The sequence below is a fragment of the Oncorhynchus tshawytscha genome, linkage group LG34, assembly GCF_018296145.1.
Source record: "Oncorhynchus tshawytscha isolate Ot180627B linkage group LG34, Otsh_v2.0, whole genome shotgun sequence".
Taxonomy (NCBI): domain Eukaryota; kingdom Metazoa; phylum Chordata; class Actinopteri; order Salmoniformes; family Salmonidae; genus Oncorhynchus; species Oncorhynchus tshawytscha.
Window position 1 is genome coordinate 10,261,203 of NC_056462.1, and position 23,549 is coordinate 10,284,751.

The 23,549-nt window shown below is 44.6% G+C and overlaps 3 protein-coding genes across 7 annotated transcripts in view; 1 reads left to right on the forward strand and 2 right to left on the reverse strand.

Moving 5' to 3' along the window:
* LOC112231888 (zinc finger protein 629) overlaps positions 1-5,727 on the reverse strand; it is a 233,573-nt gene extending 227,846 nt beyond the window's left edge. For both annotated transcript variants that reach the window (XM_042311926.1, XM_042311927.1), the window contains exons 1-2: positions 5,672-5,727; positions 5,023-5,193 (exon numbers count right to left, since the gene is read on the reverse strand). In XM_042311926.1, coding sequence (XP_042167860.1) covers positions 5,023-5,193; positions 5,672-5,683 — 183 coding nt within the window. In that variant the 5' untranslated portion in view covers positions 5,684-5,727. The remainder of the gene's footprint in view (positions 1-5,022; positions 5,194-5,671) is intronic.
* LOC112231889 (zinc finger protein with KRAB and SCAN domains 8-like) overlaps positions 1-17,417 on the reverse strand; it is a 359,191-nt gene extending 341,774 nt beyond the window's left edge. The window contains exons 1-3 of one of the 2 annotated variants that reach the window (XM_042311932.1): positions 13,890-14,397; positions 13,436-13,566; positions 11,670-13,216 (exon numbers count right to left, since the gene is read on the reverse strand). In XM_042311932.1, the coding sequence (XP_042167866.1) occupies positions 12,065-13,216; positions 13,436-13,566; positions 13,890-14,172 (1,566 nt within the window). In that variant the 5' untranslated portion in view covers positions 14,173-14,397 and the 3' untranslated portion in view covers positions 11,670-12,064. Of the gene's footprint in view, positions 1-11,669; positions 13,217-13,435; positions 13,567-13,889 lie in introns of those variants that run through there. The other variant, XM_042311931.1, reaches the window with a different exon arrangement.
* The window catches only part of LOC112231940 (zinc finger protein 583), a 969,163-nt gene that overhangs the window by 525,808 nt on the left and 419,806 nt on the right, over positions 1-23,549 (forward strand). The gene's annotated exons all lie outside the window — the stretch shown is intronic.

Sequence of the window (23,549 nt, forward strand, 5' to 3'; positions counted from 1 at the left end):
GCCACTCCTGCGTTATCTTGGCTGTGTGCTTAGGGTTGTTGTCCTGTTGGAAGGTGAACCTTCGCCCCAGTCTGAGGCCCTGAGCGCTCTGGAACAGGTTTTCATCAAGGATCTATCTGTACTTTGCTCCGTTCATCTTTCCCTCGATCCTGACTAGTCTCCCAGTCCCTGCCGCTGAAAAACATCCCCACAGCATGATGGTGCTACCACCATGCTTCACCGTTGGGATGGTGCCAGGTTTCCTCCAGACATGACGCTTGGCATTCAGGCCAAAGAGTTAAATCTTGGTTTCATCAGACCAGAGAATCTTGTTTCTCATGGTCTGAGAGTCCTTAGGTGCCTTTTGGCAAACTCCAAGCGGGCTGTCATGTGCCTGTTTTTACTGAGGAGCGGCTTCCGTCTGGCCACTCTACCATAAAGGTCTGATTGGCAGAGATGGTTGTCCTTCTGAAAGAATCTCATCTCCACAGAGGAACTCTGGAGCTCTGTTTTTTACGGGTTCTTGGTCACCTCCCTTCTTCCCTGATTGCTCAGTTTGGCCGGGCGGCCAGCTGTAGGGAGACTCTTGGTGGTTCCAAACTTTATCTATGAAAGAATGATGGAGGCCACTGTGTTTTTGGGGAACTTCAATGTTTGGTTTCCATGGCCCAGTAGCCGCACACAAGCCTAAGATCACCATTGGCAATGCCAAGTGTCGGCTGGAGTGGTGTAAAGCTCGCCACCATTGGAATCTGGAGCAGCGGAACCATGTTCTCTGGAGTGATGAATCACGCTTCACCATCTGGCAGTCCGATGGACGAATCTGGGTTTGGTGGATGCCAGGAGAACACTACCTGCCCCAATGTATAGTGCCAACTGTAAAGTTTGGTGGAGGAGGAATAATGGTTTGGCCTCGGCCTCTTAGGTCCAGTGAAGGGAAATATTAACGCTACAGCATTCAATGACATTCTAGATGATTCTGTGCTTCCACCTTTTGTGGCAATTGTTTGGATAGGGCCCTTTCCTGTTTCAGCATGACAATGCCCCAGTGCACAAAGCAAGGCCCATACAGAAATGGTTTGTTGAAATCGGTGTGGAAGAACTTGACTGGCCTGCTCAGAGCCCTGACCTCAACCCCATTGAACACCTGTGGGATGAATTGGAATGCCGACTGCAAGCCAGGCCTAATCGCCCAAAATCGGTGCACGACCTCACTATTGCTCGTGGCTGAATGGAAGCAAGTTCCCGCAGCAATGTTCCAACATCTAGTGGAAAGCCTTCTCAGAATAGTGGAAGCTGTTATAGCTGCAAAGGGAAGACCAACTCCATATTAATGCCCATGATTGTGGAATGAGATGTTTGACGAGCAGGTGTCCACATACCTTTGGTCATGCAGTGTAAGTCTCAACTAAAAATCTGCATGATGAACTACACTGTACAAAAATATAAAAGCAATATATAAAGTGTTGGTCCTCTGTCATGAGCTGAAATTAAGCATCACAGAAATGTTCTATATGCACAAAAGCTTATTTCCCTCAAATTTTGAGCACAAATGTGTTTACATCCCTGTTAGTGAGCATTTCTCCTTTGACAAGATAATCCATCCACCTGACAGGTGTGGCATTTCAAGAAGCTGATTAAACAGCATGATCATTACATAAGTGCACCTTGTGCTGGTGACAAAAGGATACTAAAATGTGCAGTTGTCACACAACACAATGCCACAGAGGCTGCACGTTTTGTAGGAGCATACAATTGGCATGCTGACTGCAGGAATGTTCACCAGAGCTGTTGCCAGAGAAATGAATGTTCCTTTCTCTACCATAAGCCGCAGCCAACATTGCTTTAGAGAATTTGGCAGTTCGTCCAACTGTCCTCACAACCGCAGACCACGTGCCCAGGACCGCCAAATCTGGTTTATTCACCTGCGGCATCGTCCAGCCAATGAAAATTTGGGTTTGCACAACCGAAGAATTTCTGCACAAACTGTCTCAGTGAAGCTCATCTGCATGCTCGTCATCCTCACCAGGGTCTTGACTGCAGTTCGACGTTGTAACCAACTTCAGTGGGCAAATGCTCACCTTCGATGGCCACTGGCACGCTTCACGGATGAATCCCGGTTTCAACTGTAATGGGCAGATGGCAGACAGCGTGTATGGCGTAGTGTGGGTGAGCGGTTTGCTGATGTCAACGTTATGAACAGAGTGCCCCCTGGTGGCAGTGGGGTTATGGTATGGGCAGGCAAAGCTACAGACAACAAACACAATTGAATTTTATCAATGGCAATTTGAATGCACAAAGATACCGTGACGAGATCCTGAGGCCCATTGTCATGCCATTCATCCACCGCCATCACCTCATGTTTCATGTCGCAAGGATCTGTACACGATTCCTGGAAGCTGAAAATGTCCCAGTTCTTCCATGGCCAGCATACTCACCAGATGTGTCACCCATTGGGCATATATGTTTGGGATGCTCTGGATCGACGTGTACGACAGCGTATTCCAATTCCCGCCAATACCCAGCAACTTCGCACAGCCATTGAAGAGGAGTGGGTCCACAGGCCACAATCAACAGCCTGATCAACTCTGCAAAGGAGATGTATCGCGCTGCATGAGGCAAATGGTGGTCACACCCGATACTGGCGGGTTCTGATCCACGCAGCTAACCTTTTTTTTTAAGGTATCTGATGCATATATGTATTCCCAGTCATGTGAAATCCATATTTTATCGCCTCATTTATTTATTTAAATTGACAATATTAACTGTAACTGTAAACATTTTGAAATTGTTGCACGTTGCATTTATATTTTTATTCAATTGCTATTCTCATTAAAAGTGTCTTGGGGAACCAAATTAAGTAGTTGAATGGAAGTAATGAAATAGGCATTTCTGAACATCGTATAGCCTACACAGTACAAACACAATATGTAACAGTCGTTTTATGTCTGGATGCAAAAATATCCATTTACATAGATTTCACATGCTTTCTAACTAAACAAACTGGCATTTAATACATGGGTCAACTCAGTCATCGTGTCTAGAATGCAGGAAAATACAGGTCAGTTAAAATGTAGTTCTCTGTATCTTATGTCATTATAAATCACATACAATTATTATATTATCTGAACAATAGTATAGCCTTAATTAATATGCTTGAACTGGACAGTGGTGATGAAATACGAACGCAATAATAGGTGTGTTAGATAAATGACCAGCTCTTGACACGCATCATTAATTCATTCTGAATCAAATTTATTTGATTTAATTCTTCATTAGTGTAACCACAATCTTCCGTTGAAATGACAGATGCACTCACAATTGGACACACCAACAGTAGGGACATCTTATTGATCAAATATATGAAATGTGGATTTGGGCTAATTTACCATCTGATGAAAAGGAAACTCCAAATGCATTAGCTAGAATGCTAATACAATATGCTGCTGGTTAATGTAACAGTTAACCCCTGTAAGTCTATACCGTTGTTGGGGGTGGGTTCAAAGCTAACATGGAATTGTTTTAAGATGGTCATACTATGAATAATTTAGCTATTTGATCCTGAATTTTGACGCCCCTTTAAGTATCAAAAACATATACTCCTACTCTTATGGGTAAAAATAAAAGATATGCATGAAGCCTCTTTAGTAATAAAATCCCACATACTCAACAGATACTTAGGAGACCTAACCAGTTAACCCCTAGTCAATGTCCACGTGGAAATTTAATTAGCATAATAAAATGGATGAAACATTTCAGATAAAAGCAGAGTCTATTTAAATATAAAAATGTGGAACTTGAAATTGAATGTCACGGTCAATACACCTGCGTTTTCAGAATGCAACACATTTTTTTTGCTGCTATTGTGAACTCCATGGTTTAATTTGAATAATCTGCAAAATCTTTGATGCGATTTTTGATAGCTTTTATGTCAATGTGATTAGAGGGACACTAGAGTGCTGAGTACCAGGCCATTAGCAACTTGACAGCCATAAGCAAGTTTGATAACCTACTAACACTCATCAGCACCGTTCATTTACAGAGCACAGTTTTGGAGTAGCCTAGATACCGTGACTCAACGGTCATGTGGAATTCGACTGCAATCCGCCAGTGTGGCGTTAATAAGAACACAGTAACAGCCCTATGTACAGGCGTTACCACCTCTCTCCCGTGTGGACATTCAGGTGCATATTCAGATGGTGCAGGTGGGAGAACCTCTTCTCACACTGGGGGCAGCTGTAGAATTTCTCTCTTTTTGTGGACCCTCTGGTGCCTCTTCAGGTTGCAAGCCTGGGCGAAGCGCATTTGACACTGGGTACAGCTGTAGGGTTTCTCCCCTGTGTGAACCCTCTGGTGAATCTCAACCTTCTGGGGGCTGCTGAAGCCTTTGTTACAGAACATGCAGAGGAACCGTTTCTCTTTACTATTGCCTGATGTGGCTCTCCCTCTTCGAGACTGGGATCTAGCACTGTCGTTTGAGTTCAATACCTGATCAAAAAGGACATGGACGTGTGAATCAGAAGGTGCCATAGTCGTGGACACTGAGTCGCGATCCCTAAGCGTGTGTAAAGGGGAGTGGGTTGCGAAGTTTGTATTTGTCTCTAAGCTTTCCCTGTAATCCCAGAAGTCACTGGTGTTGACCTGCGAGTGTCCTTCTCCTAAATTAGACTCTGCATTCCATGTCAGAGGAACGTCACCCTCCACTTTCACCTCATCTACGACGAGAACCTCCCCTTTCTTATCTAGGCACCCTTCAGTGTATACACTACTACTGTACTGGTTCCAGTCTCCTCTCATTGGATTAGTCGGTGCATCTAAACCCACAGGCATGACACCAGGTATCATCTCTGTCTCCGTAGCGTATGAACAGGACGGATCATTGCCAGTCAGTAACGAGTCACCTAAATCCCGATGGGACAGAACCGTCCTCGGGCTCGGGTTACTATAAAGTAAATACTCTGAGCGGGGAGCAGGAGGATAGCCCAGTTGCCTCAGCCCCGTTATAGTCTCTGTCTTGAGGATGGCGTTCGGCGTTCCACTGACCTCCGTGATGCTGTGTCTGGTCCTGGGCGGTGCTGGGGTGGTGGTGGGGTCTTCTGTGGCTACAGGGTGCGCTCCAGCTGCTCCAGTCTGGATGTCTCTGCTGTGCCGTGGGTCCTCTCCTTCAGACCTCTCCTGCTTCACCCCAAGACCTGCAGCCTCTGCATCTGTAGACTGACACAAGAAGAGATGAGGTTATTACCGGCACAAGAGTTGAATTGGACAACAATGTTGTTGGGAAGTCTAACAAGTTCCACTATGGCAGATACAGTGGGGCAAAAAACTATTGTATTAATGGCACCTGTTTGAACTTGTTATCAGTATAAAAGACACCTGTCCACAACCTCAAACAGTCACACTCCAAACTCCACTATGGCTAATAAATTCATTAAAAATCCTACAATGTGATTTTCTGGATTTTTTTCTCTCATTTCGTCTGTCATAGTTGAAGTGTACCTATGATGAAAATTACAAGCCTCTCATCTTTTTAAGTGGGAGAACTTGCACAATTGGTGGCTGACTAAATATTTTTTTGCCCCACTGTACATGAAGATGTACAAGTAAGCAAATAAATAGCTGAGGGGAGACTTCCTGAAATAAAACAGGCCACATTAGATGTACTGTAATTTATATGTTACACTATGACACTAACCTCTATCACCATAACGTGCTGGGTTGAGGTTCCACTCCCCTCATCAACAGTGATTGGTTGGTCATCTCTCCATGTATTGTCTCTCGCTGGCTTCACAAAGCTCCTGTGGCCTCCAGTGAGATGTCCTTCACCTGGGAGAGTGGTTGGGGGAAAATAGGTGCTTAGGTTTGGTACTGTGTTGTCAATGCTCAACACTATATTGTAAAGTATTTGACACGGTCTACAATTGGCAAGTATATAAGGTAACACGTCACATAACAAGTCACATGTAACAAAGTCACAAAACTGTTCATAGATCGACTGATTATGTTCCATTCATCATATTGTTTTTAATGAGTAAGTGATCGGAAATGCACTAAGTCAAGAATATGATATTGTGTCTTTGTGCAAGATTGTGAAGTAATCAGCGGAATTATTGAATACAATCCATGTATGGATTGAAGGTAGAAGCAGAAGTGTTTATTAGTTTACTCCAATTGGGGAAACGGCAGAAGGGTTTGCGGGGAATAATAATAAAGGTATATTCTTTAAAAAAGTATGTATGTCTAGATAGGTATGTGTATGTATATATGTGTATACATATATGCATGCGTGTATGGATATATATATTTACCCAAAAAATATGGGGGATTGGAAATGATGCAGACAATGACATTGGAAGCAACATTCTATCCGCAATATTAAGCTGATCCACCCTAAAAAAAAAAAAAAAAAAAAAGGTAATACAATCCAAAAACTGAACAAGACCCAACTCTGCTTAACACATGCGCAGACGGGAACGGGCCTTCTCGAAAATGTACCTCTAGCCATTCCTCTGTATCGGTCGAGGATCTTGACATTACTGGGACGACTGGCGAGGACGCGCTCTCGTATTGTCCTCTCTGCGCGCTCCCGTGCCACCTTCAGTTCCAGTAGCTGTAGTTTCCTCCGCAATACCCTGTTTTCTTTCTGGCTTTGAGTTATTTCCAAACGAAACACTGCATAGTCGTCGTCTACGAGTTTACAGATCTCTGCTACGGCTGCATTCGCTAGCACCTCCATAACGGAGGCTATTTGAGTGTGAAAAACCATTACGTTACAGTTAGCCATTCTTAGCGGATAGATAGTTAGCGTTACCTAGATAACATCTATCAACCAAGTCCTGTCTTCAACGCGAATTAAACACTACACTGGGGTAAGTGTGTGATATTTTCAGTTCCAGGGTGTTAATAAACGTCTAAATAACAACAAAACGTTAACGTCGAAACTGTTCCTGGGCACGATTCACTTCCGTTTACTACTTCTTTGTGTAAATTTCCGGCAGACAAGACGATGTGTTGCCCATTGCTGCCTTTCACAGGTCGGGAATGCGGATTGCGCATTTTGGTCACAAAAAAGTTAAATAGTAATGGACCAACCCTGTACCTATACACTATCCCCGAAAACCACCACCCATCCCACTACTTTGGCCCCAAGAGATCCTACATCAGTCCTGGGAAGATGGAACTCCTCCTCTCAAAGCTCCCTGTAGATCTTCTGCACTAAAATCTCTCACCCTAATATTTCTCTGCTGCTGCAACTATCACGTCTATCTTCTATTATTTCTGCTCCATCAGTGCAGTTGATCACCATGGCTATAAACGCAAGAAATCCAACCTTAGTAAAACTCCTCTCTGGATTTCTCTCTTCAGGCCTATTCACTGGGTGGCTCCCAGTCGAATCCCTCACCCTTGGGCTATTGAAGTGTTATGGGTTCTAGGTGAGCAACGATTAGCAGCTCAGAAAGTAGGCAGAGTGCCCATTAAGCTTGAATAACTGGGCCTGCTTGGAGCATATGTGGTCACATTATTATAGGATGACTTGGGAGAATGATGATCCACAATAGAGGCTGGCATTGCAGAGGTGGCACGTTTCAACATCTCTGCTCTCCACATCACTCAAGTGTTGGCAGTCTGCGCTGGCCAAGTGATGGCTGCATTGGTCATGATGCAGACCCACCTCTGGCTCTCCATGACTTCCATCCAGGAGACAGAAAAGACCCCTTTGCTCAATGCACCCATCTCTGAAAAGGGCCTCTTCGGAGAAACCACGAGAAAGCGTGAAGTTAGGGTAGGAAAAGAAGCAGCTGCCTCTTTCCTGTGGTGCGTCGGCTCCCAAACAGCCGACCTCCGCCTTCTTCAAGCCCGGGAGCAGCAGCTCGTGGCCCAAAGCTTGGCGAGCGGCTCCAAGAAACTCCTAGCCCCCCTGTGGAAGCCCCGGTTGCCCCAAAAGCGCCGCCGGACCCCCAGCAGCCTTTCTTGAAGCCTAGATGGGTGCCTGCACCAACCTCTCAGAACGCTTTCGGAAGCGCCACCAAACCTGATTGGCGGAAAAATGACCTGAATAAAAACCTTTTAATAAAAGAGAGAAACAGACAACTTGTCTATTTTCCCATTGTGGACACTCCCATGTCTGATAAGGCTACTCAGGAAGAAAAAGCTCGGTCAAATAGTTTGCGCAAGCGAATCGGTTCCCACAAGTAGGGCAAGCGTACGACTTGTCACCATTCGTCCTAATGCTCGCCCTCCCATGTTGTGACCCAATGACAGTGGAGGAGGTAGTAGCACGTGCCACCACCCTCAGGTGATTTTGAGCTCCCTCCTCAAGCCATTGTTTGGGTGTTGTTGGGATTGTGTGCTGTTTTATAGGCTAGGTAACTCTCGTGGTGAATGCCCATCCTGGCCCATCTGTATTGGTGGCGTAACCCAGAGGTAACTGAGTAAGGCTAGACCCAGGACACGGCTTTCTATGAATCCAGTCACCAGGCATTAGATGATATCGAGAGGGAGAAGACAGACTTCCTGTTAGACTCCCACCAGGGGGGGTCTCCCACCTCACTCTGTGAAGGCTGAAGACCAGGGTGACCTGCTCTATCTGCCCCAGGACCGGTTCATCCCTGAGACTGTGAAGACTAGGGTCTGGGCTGGTGACTGGATCGGGAAGGAAAAGCGATTGCTACTGATCCATGGTTCTGATCCGGGGCCAGGGTTTGTGACCAGCCAACTCAGAGGTCCTGTCTCTCCCACCAGTAACACTGGATACCAGCAGGTCTTCATGAACTGCAGGCTTCAAACAAATATTGTACAGAAAAGCATACAGGTTTATAGAGGTGACTCCTTGCTGTACACACAGAAACATTACTTTATAAAATGTTAACCAGTCAAGCCCATCTCTAACACTGTGATTCAGGTACCTAACAATGTGGAGCCATTGGAGTTTATTATTTAAAAATATCCATATGTGTTGATTCAATGAATAAGTATAATGTTTTGGTTAGACTGAGATAAAGGAAACTCAGTCCCTGCAATGATACAAAAATAACCAAGTCAGTCAGCACAGAATCAATTTTGTATTTAATGTAATTAAAATGGTCATACCATTACATAATGAAGTACAGAATGTTTACTGCACAAAACGATACGTGACAAGTAGGATAACTTTTCTCACTATGGTAACACACTACCTTTTCTGTAAATCTGCCACCCTTGCTTTGATAAAAAAATATTTTAGAATACTTTGGAAAAGGTTCATAACATTAAAAAGGCTTCACTATTTGATGTCAAGTAAACATGAATTAAGGCACTATCTTACTATAAAACACCAGCATCAACCTAAAGGGAATTAGTTCACTCTTCATCAGTGAAGCATTTTTACAGATACCATCACACCAACCATATCATCTACTCTGCCTCATCATACTCATTCTTTTCTCAGTTCCCTAAACATTCAAAACCAAAATAATTAATTACAAACAAACTAACTAGCACTATGTTACATGTCACTATACTCTATACATGGGCCATGTGCATTTTCTGCTGATGTATCCTGAGATCGCTCCTTTCTGAGAACCTCTTCCCACAGTGTGTACAGGCGAACGGCCTCTCTCCCGTGTGCATCTTCAGTTGGTGCTTGTGAGAGAACCTCTTCTCACACTGGGGGCAGTTGTAGGGTTTCTCCCCTGTGTGGACCCTCTGGTGCCTCTTCAGCTTGGACGAGTGGGAGAAACAGGCCCAGCACAGGTGGCAGCCGAACGGTTTCTCCTCCGTGTGCATCCTCTAGTGGATCTCCACCTGCTTGGGGAAACTGAAGGCTTTCCCACAGAATGAACATGGGAAGCGCTACTCTTTGCCACCAGATATACTGATAGCGTTACTACTACTGTCATTTGTCAATGGGCTTGTGTAGCCATTTACTGTTAAGGCACTGGCATTGTCTGAGGTCTGGTTTAACAGGAGACTGTGAGGAGGATGAAGGCCAGGGAGTGTCTGTGTTGTCGCAGGGTTCATGTTCCAGTTGATAGATCCTAAAGAAGGCAGGCTGAAGGTAGCACATGTTGGAGGGTTAACATGAGACGTCATCAGTCTCTCTGAATCACAACTATAGGAGCAGGACGGAGCATCGCTAGCCGAGTCTTTCTCTGTTCGTTCCTGCTGCATACGAACCTGGCCTCCCCGTCCCCGCAGACCAAATCTACACCTCGCACTGGTCTCATCCATTCTCTTGTCATGGAGACTAAATTTGGTTGTTGTTTTGTGTTCCACTGTTTGTTTCTGGTTGTGGTTAACAGTGTTCTTCCCCAGGCCAGAGTTGAAGACGCTGTCCCATCCACTGACCTCCACTATTTTATCTCTGGTCCAGGCCTGCTCATTGATGTTGTCCCATGGGCCCTTGGCTGCACCGGTCTGGGTTTGGGAATCCAAGATGGCCACCCAGTCTCCTCTGTTAGCCTCCAGCCATCCACCTGCAGGAAGACTTTAGACTTTAAAAGCATTGCAGAGAAAACTACATGTTTTTTTGTAAATTAACTGTCCATACATTGTGTTTTTGTAAGCAAACATAAGTTGCTGTAGGCTATATATATATTTTTCCCTTAACTTGCTCCCCCATCTTTAGTCCACTCAGTAGATCAATGCTCTCTTGTCAGTGCTCGTCTCTCCAAAGTAGGAGTGCTGATCTAGGATCAGTTTTCCCTTTCAGATAACAATAAATAAGACCATGTAGACAGGTGGGGACTTGAGACTCTTTGTGGATATGAGCCCAGGTCTTGGATTAATTTTGTCTTAAGTGTGGGACAATGCCTTTGAATTATCAAACAATTAAATGGTGTATAGTAATCATAGCGATCCCTCATTGCCCAATCAGAAGATGCTCCATAGCAGGGTGCTCATATCAGATTTTGTGATCCAACATCCTCTCACTCTGTATCTCTTACAGTCAGTAGCCATGGAGGATGGGAAGTCTGATCTGTTGCTGGTCAAAGAGGAGACAATAGAAGATGGACAAGAGAGCATTGATCTACTGAGTGGACTAAAGATGGGGGAGCAAGTTAAGGGAGAAATACATATAACCTACAGCAACTTACACTGAGGGGACCATGGTCATGGAGGACAACCAGATTACACCTCCTCCTGAACCCACAGAGGAACCAGCTGAGCAGCACAGGACCACACAGAGTCTCACTGAGGTGAGCCCACTGAACTGTCTGAATACCATTCAGGAGGTGTAGTCAGGTTGTACTCCATGACCATGGTGTAGTCTGGTTGTCCTCCATGACCATGGTCCCCTCAGTGTTCCCCAGACCCTCCTCCTTCACCAGCAGCACCTCTGGACCCTCCTCTTCCTGGAAGAGACAGGTGATACAGACATACACTCCCTCAGGTACGTACACACAGATAATAAACACACTTTCAACATAGTGTTTACCCATCCCCACTACATTAGAGTCCTATACTGTAGTTACAAAATTACTTCATTGTTGTTAAACACATCATGGTGGACATAAATATGTTGTGGGTAAAGATGTGTCAGCTACGATAAGTCAAGCCACATCAGACAAACCTGACTAACTATTTTGACGTGTACAGTAGGTGTTTGTTAGTGTGTGGGTATGTGTAGTTATACTTATTAGGTGTATATTGGTTATAAAGCATGAGATCAGATGTGATGTATATTAAAGAGTCAATGAAAGTCTTAAAATTAAAAGTTAAATTTTGTGTTTATTAAACATGAACAAGTTTTAAATACACCATATGAAAACTACACAAACTAAAAATCTGCATAAACTGCATACATTTTCTCATTAAAAGTGTCTTGGCAAAAATTCAGTAGTGGAATGAAAGTAATGAAATAAGCATTTGTGAACATCATATAGCCTACACAGTACAAACAAAATATGTAACAGACTTTTTCCGCCTTATAAATCACAGAATGTCTGGATGCAAAATTTTATCCAGGAATATTCAACACTGAAATCTGTTACTCATTATTCCAAATGCATCTGTGGATCTTTTCTACTAACAACCAACGAAAATGAATCTTTGTTTTTAATGCAGGGTTTGTCTAAACGTCAAAAGGATTGAGTGGAATGTTTACTTTCTATGTTATAGTGGAATGATTTTTCTGCTGGTGTATCCTGAGGTAGCTCCTTTCTGAGAACCTCTTCCTGCAGTGTGTACAGGCGAATGGCCTCTCGCCCGTGTGGACCTTCAGGTGCATCTTCAGGTTTCCAGACTGAGCGAAACGCATGTGACACTGGGGGCAGCTGTAGGGTTTCTCCCCTGTGTGGACCCTCTGATGCCGCTTCAAGTTGCCAGCCTCAGCGAATCGCATGTGACACTGGGTACAGCTGAAGGGTTTCTCCCCTGTGTGGACCCTCTGGTGGATCTCCACCTTCTGGAGGCAGCTGAAGCCTTTGTTACAGAACATGCAGAGGAAGCGTTTCACTTTACTACCACCTGATGTTGGTCCCCCTCCCTGAGCCTTGCCCTTTTGAACCTTTGAGTTCAATACCTGATCGGAAGGCCCCATAGACGTGGACACTGGTTCGTGATCCCTGATTGCGTGTAAAGGGGAGTGGGTCGTGACATCTGGATTTGTCTCTAAGCTTTCCCTGTAATCTAAGAAATCTCTGCCTTGTGAATGTCCTTCTCCTAAGTGAGTCTCATTCCATATCAGAGGAACATCGCCCTCCACTTTCACAGTCACCTCATCTACGGCAATAACTTCCTCTTTCTTATCTAGGCACCCTTCAGAGTATAGCCTACTACTGTACTGGTTCCAGTCCCCTCTAGACAGATCAGTCTGTGTCTCTAAACCCAAGGTCATTTTGCCAGGGTCCATCTCTGCAGTGTAAGAACAAGACGGATAATTGACAGTCTCTAACGTGTCAACTGAGTCCTGATGGGTATGAACCGTCCTCGGGCTACCATAAAGAAAATACTCTGAGCCGGGAGCAGGAGGACAGCCCAGTCTCTCTGGGTCTGACCCTGTGTGTAAGAGCCTTCGTGATACAGTTAAAGTCTCGGTGTCTGTCTCTGACTTGAGGACAGCCTTCGATGTTCCACTGACCTCCGTAATGCTACGTCGGGTCCTGGGCTGGGGCGTGGTGGCGAGGTCGTCCGTAGCTACAGTGGGTGCCACTCCAGCCGCTGCTCCAGTCTGGATGTCTCTGCTGTTTTGTGGGTTGTCTCCTTCAGTCCTCTCCTGCTTGACCAGAGACGATCCTCCAGGACCTGTAGCCTCTGCAGACTGACAAAAGAAGAGATTAGGTTATTATCGGTACATGAGTTTAATTGGTTAACAATCAGGGAAGATAATAACAATGTTGTCAGGAAGTTACACGAGCTCCCATATGGCAGATAAATAAGGATGACCATGTAAGCAAATGAATGGCTAAGGGGAGCGTTTCTGAATAAATTAGCCACATTTGATGTACTTTCATTTTGAATGTTACACTATCACACTGACCTCTATCACAATAACATGTTGGGTTGAGGTTCCAGTCCCCTCATCTATAGCTATGGGTTGGTCATCTCTCCACGCATTGTGTCCCGCTGGCTTCACAAAGCTCTTGTGGCCTCTAGTGAGATGTTCTTCAACTAAGAGAGTGATTAGGGGAAAAGTGGTAGTTAAGTTAGGTACTGTCAATGCTCAATGTATATTTTACAATATTGGCAGTCTACAATTGGCAAGGATGTAAGGTAACACTTATTGATCAATGTATTATGTTCCATGCATCACATTTTCATTTAGTAAATAATAGGAAATTCAGTAAATCAATAATCTGATAGTGACTTTGCACAAGTGCTTGCTATCCAAAAACGGACCAAGACCCAATTTTGTTAACACATCTGCAGAAGGTAATGGAGCTATTAAATGAACGGCGACAGGTCGTGCAGACTCCGCCTTCTGGAAAATGTACCTCTTGCCATTCCTCTGTATCGGTCAAGGATCTTGACACTACTGGGACGACTGGCGGGGACGCGCTCTCGTATTGTCCTCTCTGCGCGCTCCCGTGCCACCTTCCAGTCCATTAGTTGTAGTTTCCTCCGCAACCCCTTGTTTTCTTTCTGGCTTTGAGACATTTCCAAACGAAACACTTTATAGTCGTCGTCTACGAGTTTACAGATCTCTGCCACGGCTGCATTCGCTAGCACCTCCATGATGGAGGCTATTTGAGTGTGAAAAACCATACAGTTAGCCATTGTTAGCAGCTAGGTAGCGTTACGTAGCTCTATCAACCAAGTCCTATTTCCAGCGCGAATTAAAGACCACCTGCGATAATTATGTGATGCTGTGCAGTTAAAATAGTCATATTTTGAGGTCCATGATGTTAATAAACGTCTAAATAACAACAAAAACGCAAACGTGGAAATTGGAAAAAATGCCAAATTACTGTTCACTTCCGTTTTCTACTTCTTTGGTATCATGGTGTTTTTGCATGCCGCCACCTACCGTGTGATCGATCACGTTACATTTTGTGATACAAAAATAAAATCGGAAAAAAACACCAACTAACCCTACACCTATATACCACTATTTCATTAAACAAATAAAAATCACCTCACAATTCCACTACTTTAATGGTTTGGGAGAATGGGACTCTTGTTCAACAGACCTTGTAACTCTTCTCCAGTAAAACCTGGTAAAACCAAGTACTTAGCAGCTGCCACCACAACATATATATTCTGTGATTTATGTTCCATTTCTGCGGTACAGTTGATAACCATGGCAATGAATGCTAGGAAGCCAACCTTACTGAAGCACAAATTCGTATCACTCTGTATTGGCCAAGGCCCTTGACCCATCAGGTCGCAATTGTAAATGAGAACTTGTTCTCAACTTGCCTACCTGGTTAAATAAAGGTGAAATAATTTTTTTTTAAAAATCATCCTCTGCTCTCCCTGGCAACCTCAACCTGTCTCTTGCACCGGGCACTTCTGATCCCCAACAACATGGGCACCCCCACTTTTCAACCTACACTACACATTCCTTTGTCCCTTGCCCTCCTGCACACTTTTCACATTTTGGAATGTCACCCCTAAAAACTGCTGCAACATGACCATAAGCTTGGCATCTGAAACACCTTAGTAGGTTCGGCGCAAAAGCTCCCACGGGATAACTGACCTATCCCATCATGACTATCAGGAAAAGACTGCTTCAAAACTCGAAAAGGACAGACACTTTCTTCTCAGTTTCACAACGCTCGCCAGAGGGAATCTTAAATTTTAGTTGCACCACCCCAGTAATCACTCCTTTCAAAGGCAAGTCACATGTCTTGTCCCTAGGCACGTAACACAAAGAAACACAGACAGAACACAGAAAACCATCACAAGTCCATTTCGACTACCATCACCAATTTAACAGTTCCCAACTTATTTTTACCCAGCCTGGGTCAGCCAAAAGGCAGGGATCCACTTTCTCCAAAAATGTCACTCCCACTGGGACAGAACCATCCTTTACATGACCATCGGGGCGAGGCTTGGACTCGGAGGTCTTCACCACACCTGCCACCGCAGGTAATTCATCCGCACTCTCATCAGGTAAAATTCCTGAGCCATCAGACAGCAGAATATGGTTTGTACTTGGCACTACTCTTCTTCAACACACATCTTCCCATTGCACTTCCCTCTTCTACTTATTCCCTGCAGTCCATAACTACGTCTGTCCGTTTACCACGCTCATGCCGCGCCATCATCTGCTGAATTGCTTGCAGCACACACACTGATGGCCTTTGTTCAAATCCAACCTTCTGTTCCTTAGACCAATCTATATCTGGCCTCTCCATGTTCCCAAAACTTGCCACAGTTGTCAGGTTTCCTCCTCGTCATCCATCTTAACTTCTTCTGTGGTTTTTATGGTGGATTACATCCCAAAAAGGTGTATTGACACCAACAACTGGATGGGGTTTAAAAAAAACAATGTAAATAGTAAATTCATACGTGGTGTAGACAAACTTAATCCACACAACTCAAAATATTAAATTTACAATACTCCCAATTATTCTGTCCTTCAAAGCTCCAAATCTCCCTTCTTAGGCTCTGGGGCCTGAGCGGGTGGTACGGCTCGTGACAATACTCCATGCAACTCCTCCGCTGAGAGGTCTTCCAGACCCAGGAACCAAAAAACAAGTCTGTGTCATGTGAGAATACCGCATACCTAGATGCTCAACTGAGGGACTTAGTAATACATTTAAAAAACTCTTACCCCAGCACACTTCAGAGGATGATAAAATAATCAGCTAAAGAATCATTCTCCTGCATAGATCTCAAGTCACAATTTCTCCCTGTTGTGGACACTCCTATGTCTGATAAGGTAACTCAAAAAGGAGAAGCTCTTGTAACACAGCTTACACTTGAAGGGCCTCTACTTGATGTGAACGGTCTGGTGCTTTGTCACAGTTCACCTTGGAAAAGGGCTTCCCACACGTGGGGCAGGTGTATGGCTTGTCTGCGTCCGTCCTAACCAGAGGAGGTAGAAACAGGAGCCACCACACTAAGGTGGTTAGTCTTTTAGCTCCCTCTTGCCATTGTTTGGGTATTGTTGGGATTGTGTGTTGTGTTATAGGCTAGGTACCTCTCGTGGTGAACACCCATCCTGACCCACCTGTATTGGTGGGGTAACCCTGAGGTAACTGAGGAAGGCTAGATCCAGGCCCAGGCTTTTTATGAACCCAGTCACCAGGCATTAGACGAGACCCTGAAGTAGAAGATAGACTTGCTGAAAGACTCCCACCAGGGGGGTCTCCCACCACTCTGTGTGAAGCCCAGGGTGACCTGCTCTGTTCATCATGGATACTGTGGTGATTGTTTTTTCGTATCATAGGAACAGGAGGGTCTATTTCTAGCAAACTGTTACTGTAGGACCTAAGCCTTCAGAGGGACCAAAAATCTTCCAATAGCATACATTGTATCTCCTGTAGTCGGACCATTCAAGTTATAGCGAAGGAAGAGCAATGCATTTTGGTGACATTATGAATGAATCAGACAGCCCTGGCCAAGCTTCGGGCTGCGCTTACACAGAGACAGAACCAGCAGACAGAAATGTAACACACAGCAGAAAATAATGCGACCAGCAAAACAAAAACCACTGTTTATACAACCTACGGTAGCCCAACACCACTATCACACCACCACCAACAGCGACAACAATAGTGACACATCAAAGGTGACAGGCTCGTGGTGCTGAAAGGACAGCGACCATAATACATGCACACTCATGGCTAAAACAGAGCGCCATTTTGGTCAAACACATAGATATGGCAGATACAGCATCAAATAGTGTTAAAGAATAAGCATCCTTTCACAAAAACATAAAAATCAATCTATATATTCTCTCTGAAGGCTTAGAAGGCCCCCAAGGTTCCCAGGTTGACATGCTCAAATCAAATTTTATTTGTCCCATACACATGTTTAGCAGATGTTAATGCGAATGTAGCGAAAGGCTTGTGCTTCTAGTTCCGACCATACAGTAATATCTAACAAGTAATCTAACAATTTCAGAACAACTACCTTATGCACACAAGTGTAAAGGAATGAATACGAATATGTACATACAAATATATGAATGAGTGATGGCCGATGCGCCTTCTTCACCTCGCTGTCTGTGTGGGTGGACCATTTCAGTTTGTCTGTGATGTGTACGCCGAGGAACTTTCCACCCTCTCCACTACTGTCCCGTCAATGTAGATAGGGGGCTGCTCCCTCTGAAGTCCACGATTATCTCCTTTGTTTTGTTGACATTGAGTGTGAGGTTATTTTCCTGACACCACACTCCGAGGGCCCTCAACTCCTCCCTGTAGGCCGTCTCGTCGTTGTTGGTAATAAAGCCTACCACTGTAGTGTCGTCTGCAAACTTGATGATTGAGTTGGAGGCGTGCATGGCCAAGCAGTCGTGGGTGAACAGGGATTACAGGAGAGGGCTGAGAAAGCACCCTTGTGGGGACCCAGTGTTGAGGATCAGCTGGGTGGAGATGTTGTTTCCTACCCTCGCCACCTGGGGGCGGCCCGTCAGGAAGTCCAGGACCCAGTTGCTCAGGTCGGGGTCGAGACCCAGGGTCTCGAGCTTAATGAGGGGTTTGGTGGGTACTATGTTGTTAAATGCTGAGCTGTAATCAATGAACAGCATTCTTACATCGGTATTCCTCTTGTCCAGATGGGTTAGGGCAGTGTGCAGTGTGATGGCGATTGCGTCGTCAGTGGACCTATCGGGGCGGTAAGTAAATTGGAGTGGGTCTAGGGTGTCAGGTAGGGTGGAGGTGATATGGTCCTTGACTAGTCTCTCAAAGCACTTCATGATGACGGAAGTGAGTGCTACAGGGCGGCAGTCATTTAGCTCAGTTACCTTAGCTTTCTTGAGAACAGAAACAGTGGTGGCCCTCTTGAAGCATGTGGGAACAGCAGACTGGGATAAGGATTGATTGAATATGTCCGTAAACACACCAGCCAGCTGGTCTGCGCATGCTCTGAGTACGCGGCCCCGGATGCCGTCTGGGCCTGCAGCCTTGCGAGGGTTACCACGTTTAAATGTTTTACTCACATTGGCTGCAGTGAAGGAGAGCCCGCAGGTTTTGGTAGCGGGCCGTGTCAGTTGCACTGTATTGTCCTCAAAGCAAGCAAATAAGTTGTTTAGTTTGTCTGGGAGCAAGACATCGTGGTCCGTGACGGAGCTGGTTTTTCTTTTGTAGTTCGTGATTGACTGTAGACCCTGCCACATGCCTCTCGTGTCTGAGCCGTTGAATTGTGACTCCACTTTGTCTCTATACTGACGCTTAGCTTGTTTGCGGAGGGAGTAGCTACACTGTTTGTATTCAGTGAAGTTTCCGGTCACCTTGCCCTGATTAAAAGCTCTGCACATCACGGAGACTGTGGTGTTTGTATCATAGGAACAGGAGGGTCTCTTTCAGCCCCAGGCCCTGCTTCATCCCTGCACTGAGACTGTGAAGAGAAGGGTCTGGGCTGCAGACTGGATCCCTGACTGGAGCCTCTGTCTCTCTGATGACCACCAGGACTGAGTATGTTCAGTCTACCTGTCCACTGGTTGTGCTCTGTGTGGTGGGGGAGTCTGTATTTCCTAGTTCGGTCCTGGTTCCGACACGGGAAGGAACAGCGATGACTCCTGATCAGCCACTTCAGAGATCCTTTCACTGCCCTAAAAACAAATTGTACAGAAGAGCATATAAAAGGTTTTTAAGTCTTTGCTGAACATGACATATATAAAATGTTAACCACAGTAAGGCCCATCTCTAACAATGTGATTCAAGTACCTAACAATATGGAGCCATTGGAGTTTATTATAAAAATTGTCCATATGTGTTGATTCAAGAATTCAGTATGTTTTGGTTCGATTGAGATAAGGGACACTTAGTCCCTGCAATGACACAAAAATAACCAAGTCAGGCAGCACAGTCAATTTTGTATTTAATTTGAACAAAATGGTCACACATTCATATAATCTGGTGTACAGTACTTTTATTGTACAAAACAATACATGACAAGTAGAATAACTTTTCTCAGTATGGTAACACGAACTTTTCTGTAAATCTCGCTTTGATCAAAACATTTTAGAATAGTTTTTGAAAAGACTCAACATCACACACATCTTCACTACTTTGTTAAGTAAACATGAATTAAGGCACAATCATTTCCTCATTATAAAACACCAGCATCAAACAACAGGACAAGGATGTCACTTTCATCAGTGAAGCATTTTTAGACACCATCACACCAACCATCACCATATCATCTACTCTGCCAGGTTTTCTAGGATTTTGCCTGTGCTTAGCTTCATTTCCTTTCTTTTTTATCCTGAAAAACTCCCAGTTCCTTAACAATTACAAGCATACCCATAACATGATGTAGCCAGAACTCTGCTTGAAAATAGAGTGGTACTCAGTAATGTGTTTTATTGGATTTGCCCAAAACAGAACTTTTTTTTCCAGGAAAGCGAAGTGTTAATTGCTTTGTCAAGTTATTTGCAAACAGGATGTATGTTTTGGAATGTTTAGGCTTCCTTCTTTTCACTCTGTCAATTAGGTTAGTATTGTGGAGTAACTGCAATGTTGTTGATCCATCCTCAGTTTTTTTTATATCACATCCATTAAACTCTAACTATTTTAAAGTCACCATTGGCCCCATGGTGAAATCCCTGAGTGGTTTCCTTCCTCTTTGGCAACTAAGTTAGGAAGGACGCCTGTATCTTTGTAGTGACTGGATGTATTGATACATCATCCAAAGTGTAATTAATAACTTAACAATGCTCAAAGAGATATTCAATGTCTGCTTTTTAAAATGTATTTGTACCCATAAACCAATAGGTGCCATTCTTTGTGATGCATTGGAAAACCTCCCTGGTCTTTGTGGTTGAATCTGTGTTTGAAATTCATTGCTCGATTGAAGGACCTTAAATATAATTGTATGTGTGGGGTACAGAGATGAGGTAGTCATTTAAAAATAATGTTAAACACTATAATTGCACACAGAGTGAGTCCATGCAACTTATTATGAGACTTGTTAAGCACATTTGTACTCTTTCGACTCTGTCAATCACCACATCCTCATCGGCAGACTCGATAGCCTTGGTTTCTCAAATGATTGCCTCGCCTGTTTCACCAACTACTTCTCTGATAGAGTTCAGTGTGTCAAATCGGAGGGCCTGTTGTCCGTGCCTCTGGCAGTCTCTATGGGGGTGCCACAGTGTTAAATTCTTGGGCCGACTCTCTTCTCTGTATACATCAATGATGTCGCTCTTGCTGCTGGTGATTCTCTGATCCACCTTTACGCAGACGACACCATTCTGTATACTTCTGGCGCATCTTTGGACACTGTGTTAACTAACATCCAGACGAGCTTCAATGCCATACAAGTCTCCTTCCGTGGCCTCAAATTGCTCTTAAATGCAAGTAAAACTAAATGCATGCTATTCAATCGATCACTGCCTGCACCTGCTCGCCCGTCCAGCATCACTACTCTGGACGGCTCTGACAACTACAAATACCTGGGTGTCTGGTTAGACTGTAAACTCTCCTTCCAGACTCACATCAAACATCTCCAATCCAAAGTTAAATCTAGAATTGGCTTCCTATTTCGCAACAAAGCATCCTTCACTCATGCTACCAAACATACCCTCGTAAAACTGACCATCCTACCGATCCTCGACTTCGGCGATGTCATCTACAAAATAGCCTCCAATACCCTACTCAATAAATTGGATGCAGTCTATGACCGTCACCAAAGCCCCATATACTACCCACCACTGCGACCTGTACGCTCTCATTGGCTGGCCCTCGCTTCAGACTCGTCGCCAAACCCACTGGCTCCAGGTCATCAATAAGACCCTGCTAGGTAAAGTCCCCCCTTATCTCAGCTCGCTGGTCACCATAGCATCACCCACCTGTAGCACTGCTCCAGAAGGTATATCTCTCTGGTCACCCCCAAAACCAATTCCTCCTTTGGCTGCCTCTCCTTCCAGTTCTCTGCTGCCAATGACTGGAACGATCTACAAAAATCTCTGAAACTGGAAACACTTATCTCCCTCACTAGCTTTAAGCACCAGCTTGTCAGAGCAGCTCACAGATTACTGCACCTGTACATAGCCCATCTATAATTTAGCCCAAGCAACTACCCCTACTGTATGTATTTATTTATTTAGCTCCTTTTTGACTAGTAGGAGATCAGGCTTTCGATCGACATTGTCTACTGACTGTAAGACATAGAGTGTGAGGATGTTGGATCAAGAAATCTGATAGGATCACCCCGCTATGTGGCATTTTCAGATTTTTTTAAAAGCTCAGGGATTCGATCTAGCAACCTTTCGGTTACTGGCCCAACGCTCTAACCACTAGGCTACCTGCCGCCCCAATTGGGCAATGAGGGATTGATATGAGTAATATACAAACATGCTAGTTGATATGACACTATGCAAACATGTTAGTTGATTTGATACTATACAAAAATAAACGCAACATGCAACAATTTCAAAGATTTTACGGAGTTAAAGTTATAAGGAAATCAGTCAATTGAAATACATTCAGTAGGCCCTAATCTATGGATTTCACATGACTGGGAATACAGATATGCATATGTTGGTCACAGATCATTAAAAAAAGGTAGGGGCATGGATCAGAAAACCTGTCAGTATCTGGTGTGACCATTTTCCTTGTGCAGCGCGACATCTTCACAGACTTGATCAGGCTGTTTACTGTGGCCTGTAGAATGTTGTCCCACTCTTCTTCAATGGCTGTGCAAAGTTGCTGGATATTGGTGGGAACTGGAACACTGTCAATCCAGAGCATCCCAAACATGCTCAATGTGTGACATGTCTGGTGAGTATGCGGGCCATGGAAGAACTGGGAAATGTTCAGCTTCCAGGAATTGTGTACAGATCCTTGCGACATGGGGCTGTGCATTATCATTCTGAAACATGAGGTGATGGAGGCGGATAAATGGCACGACAATGGGCCTCAGGATCTCTTCACGGCATCTCTGCATTCAAATTGCCATTGATAAAATGCAAGTGTGTTTGTTGCTTATGCTTTCCCTTAGCATAACCCCATTGCCATCATGAGGCACTCCGTTCAGAACGTTGACATCAGCAAACTGGTCACCCACACATCACCAGATGCTGCCTGCCATCTGCCCAGTACAGTTTAAACCGGGATTCATGCATGAAGGGCACTCTTCTTCAGCATGCCAGTGTCCATCTAAGGTGAGCATTTGCCCACTGAAGTTGGTTCTGACACCGAACTGCAGTCAGGTCAAGACCCTGGTGAGGACGATGTGCATGCAGATGAGCTTCCCGGAGACCGTTTCTGACTGGGTTTGCATCAGTGTTTCTGCAAAAACTCTTGTTTCATCAGCTGTCCAGGTGGCTGGTCTCAGATGATCCCTCAGGTGAAGAAGCTGGATGTGGAAGTCCTGGGCTGCCATGGTTACACATGGTCTGCAGTTGTGAGGCCGGTTGGACGTAGTGCCAAATTTTCTAAAATGAGTCTGATAGTAGAGAAATGAACATTCAATTCTCTGGCAACAGCTTTGATGGACATTCCTGCAATCACATTTTACAGTGGCCTTTTATTGTCCCCGGCACAAGGTGCTCCTGTGTAATGATCATGCCATTTAATCATCTTCTTGGTATGCCACACCTGTCAGGTGGATGGATTATCTTGGCAACGGAGAAATGCCCCCTAACAGGGATGTACAAAAATGTATGCACCACATTTGAGAGAATACATTTTTTGTGCATATGGAAAATTATTTCAGCTCATGAAACCAACACAAAGTTGACCTAGTTCCCCAGTTGAGTGTATGTTTGTAAATAGCACAACAGGAGTAAGCGGGAGCAGGTAAGTCCAGCTGTGTTTTGACAGGGGTCGCGTTTTATATTGAAAGTCAACAGTGCGTTTTTTTGCTTAAATAGAGTGATCAGGGACGTGCAACTAGAGTTTTCCTTCACAGACAATATATTAGTGCAACACATTCAGCAGAAAATAGCTGAATTTTCATCGGATGACAACAGAAGTGTCCTCGGATGGGGTGTCCTCGGATGGGGCCACAGTGTCTCCTGACCCCTCCTGTCTCAGCCT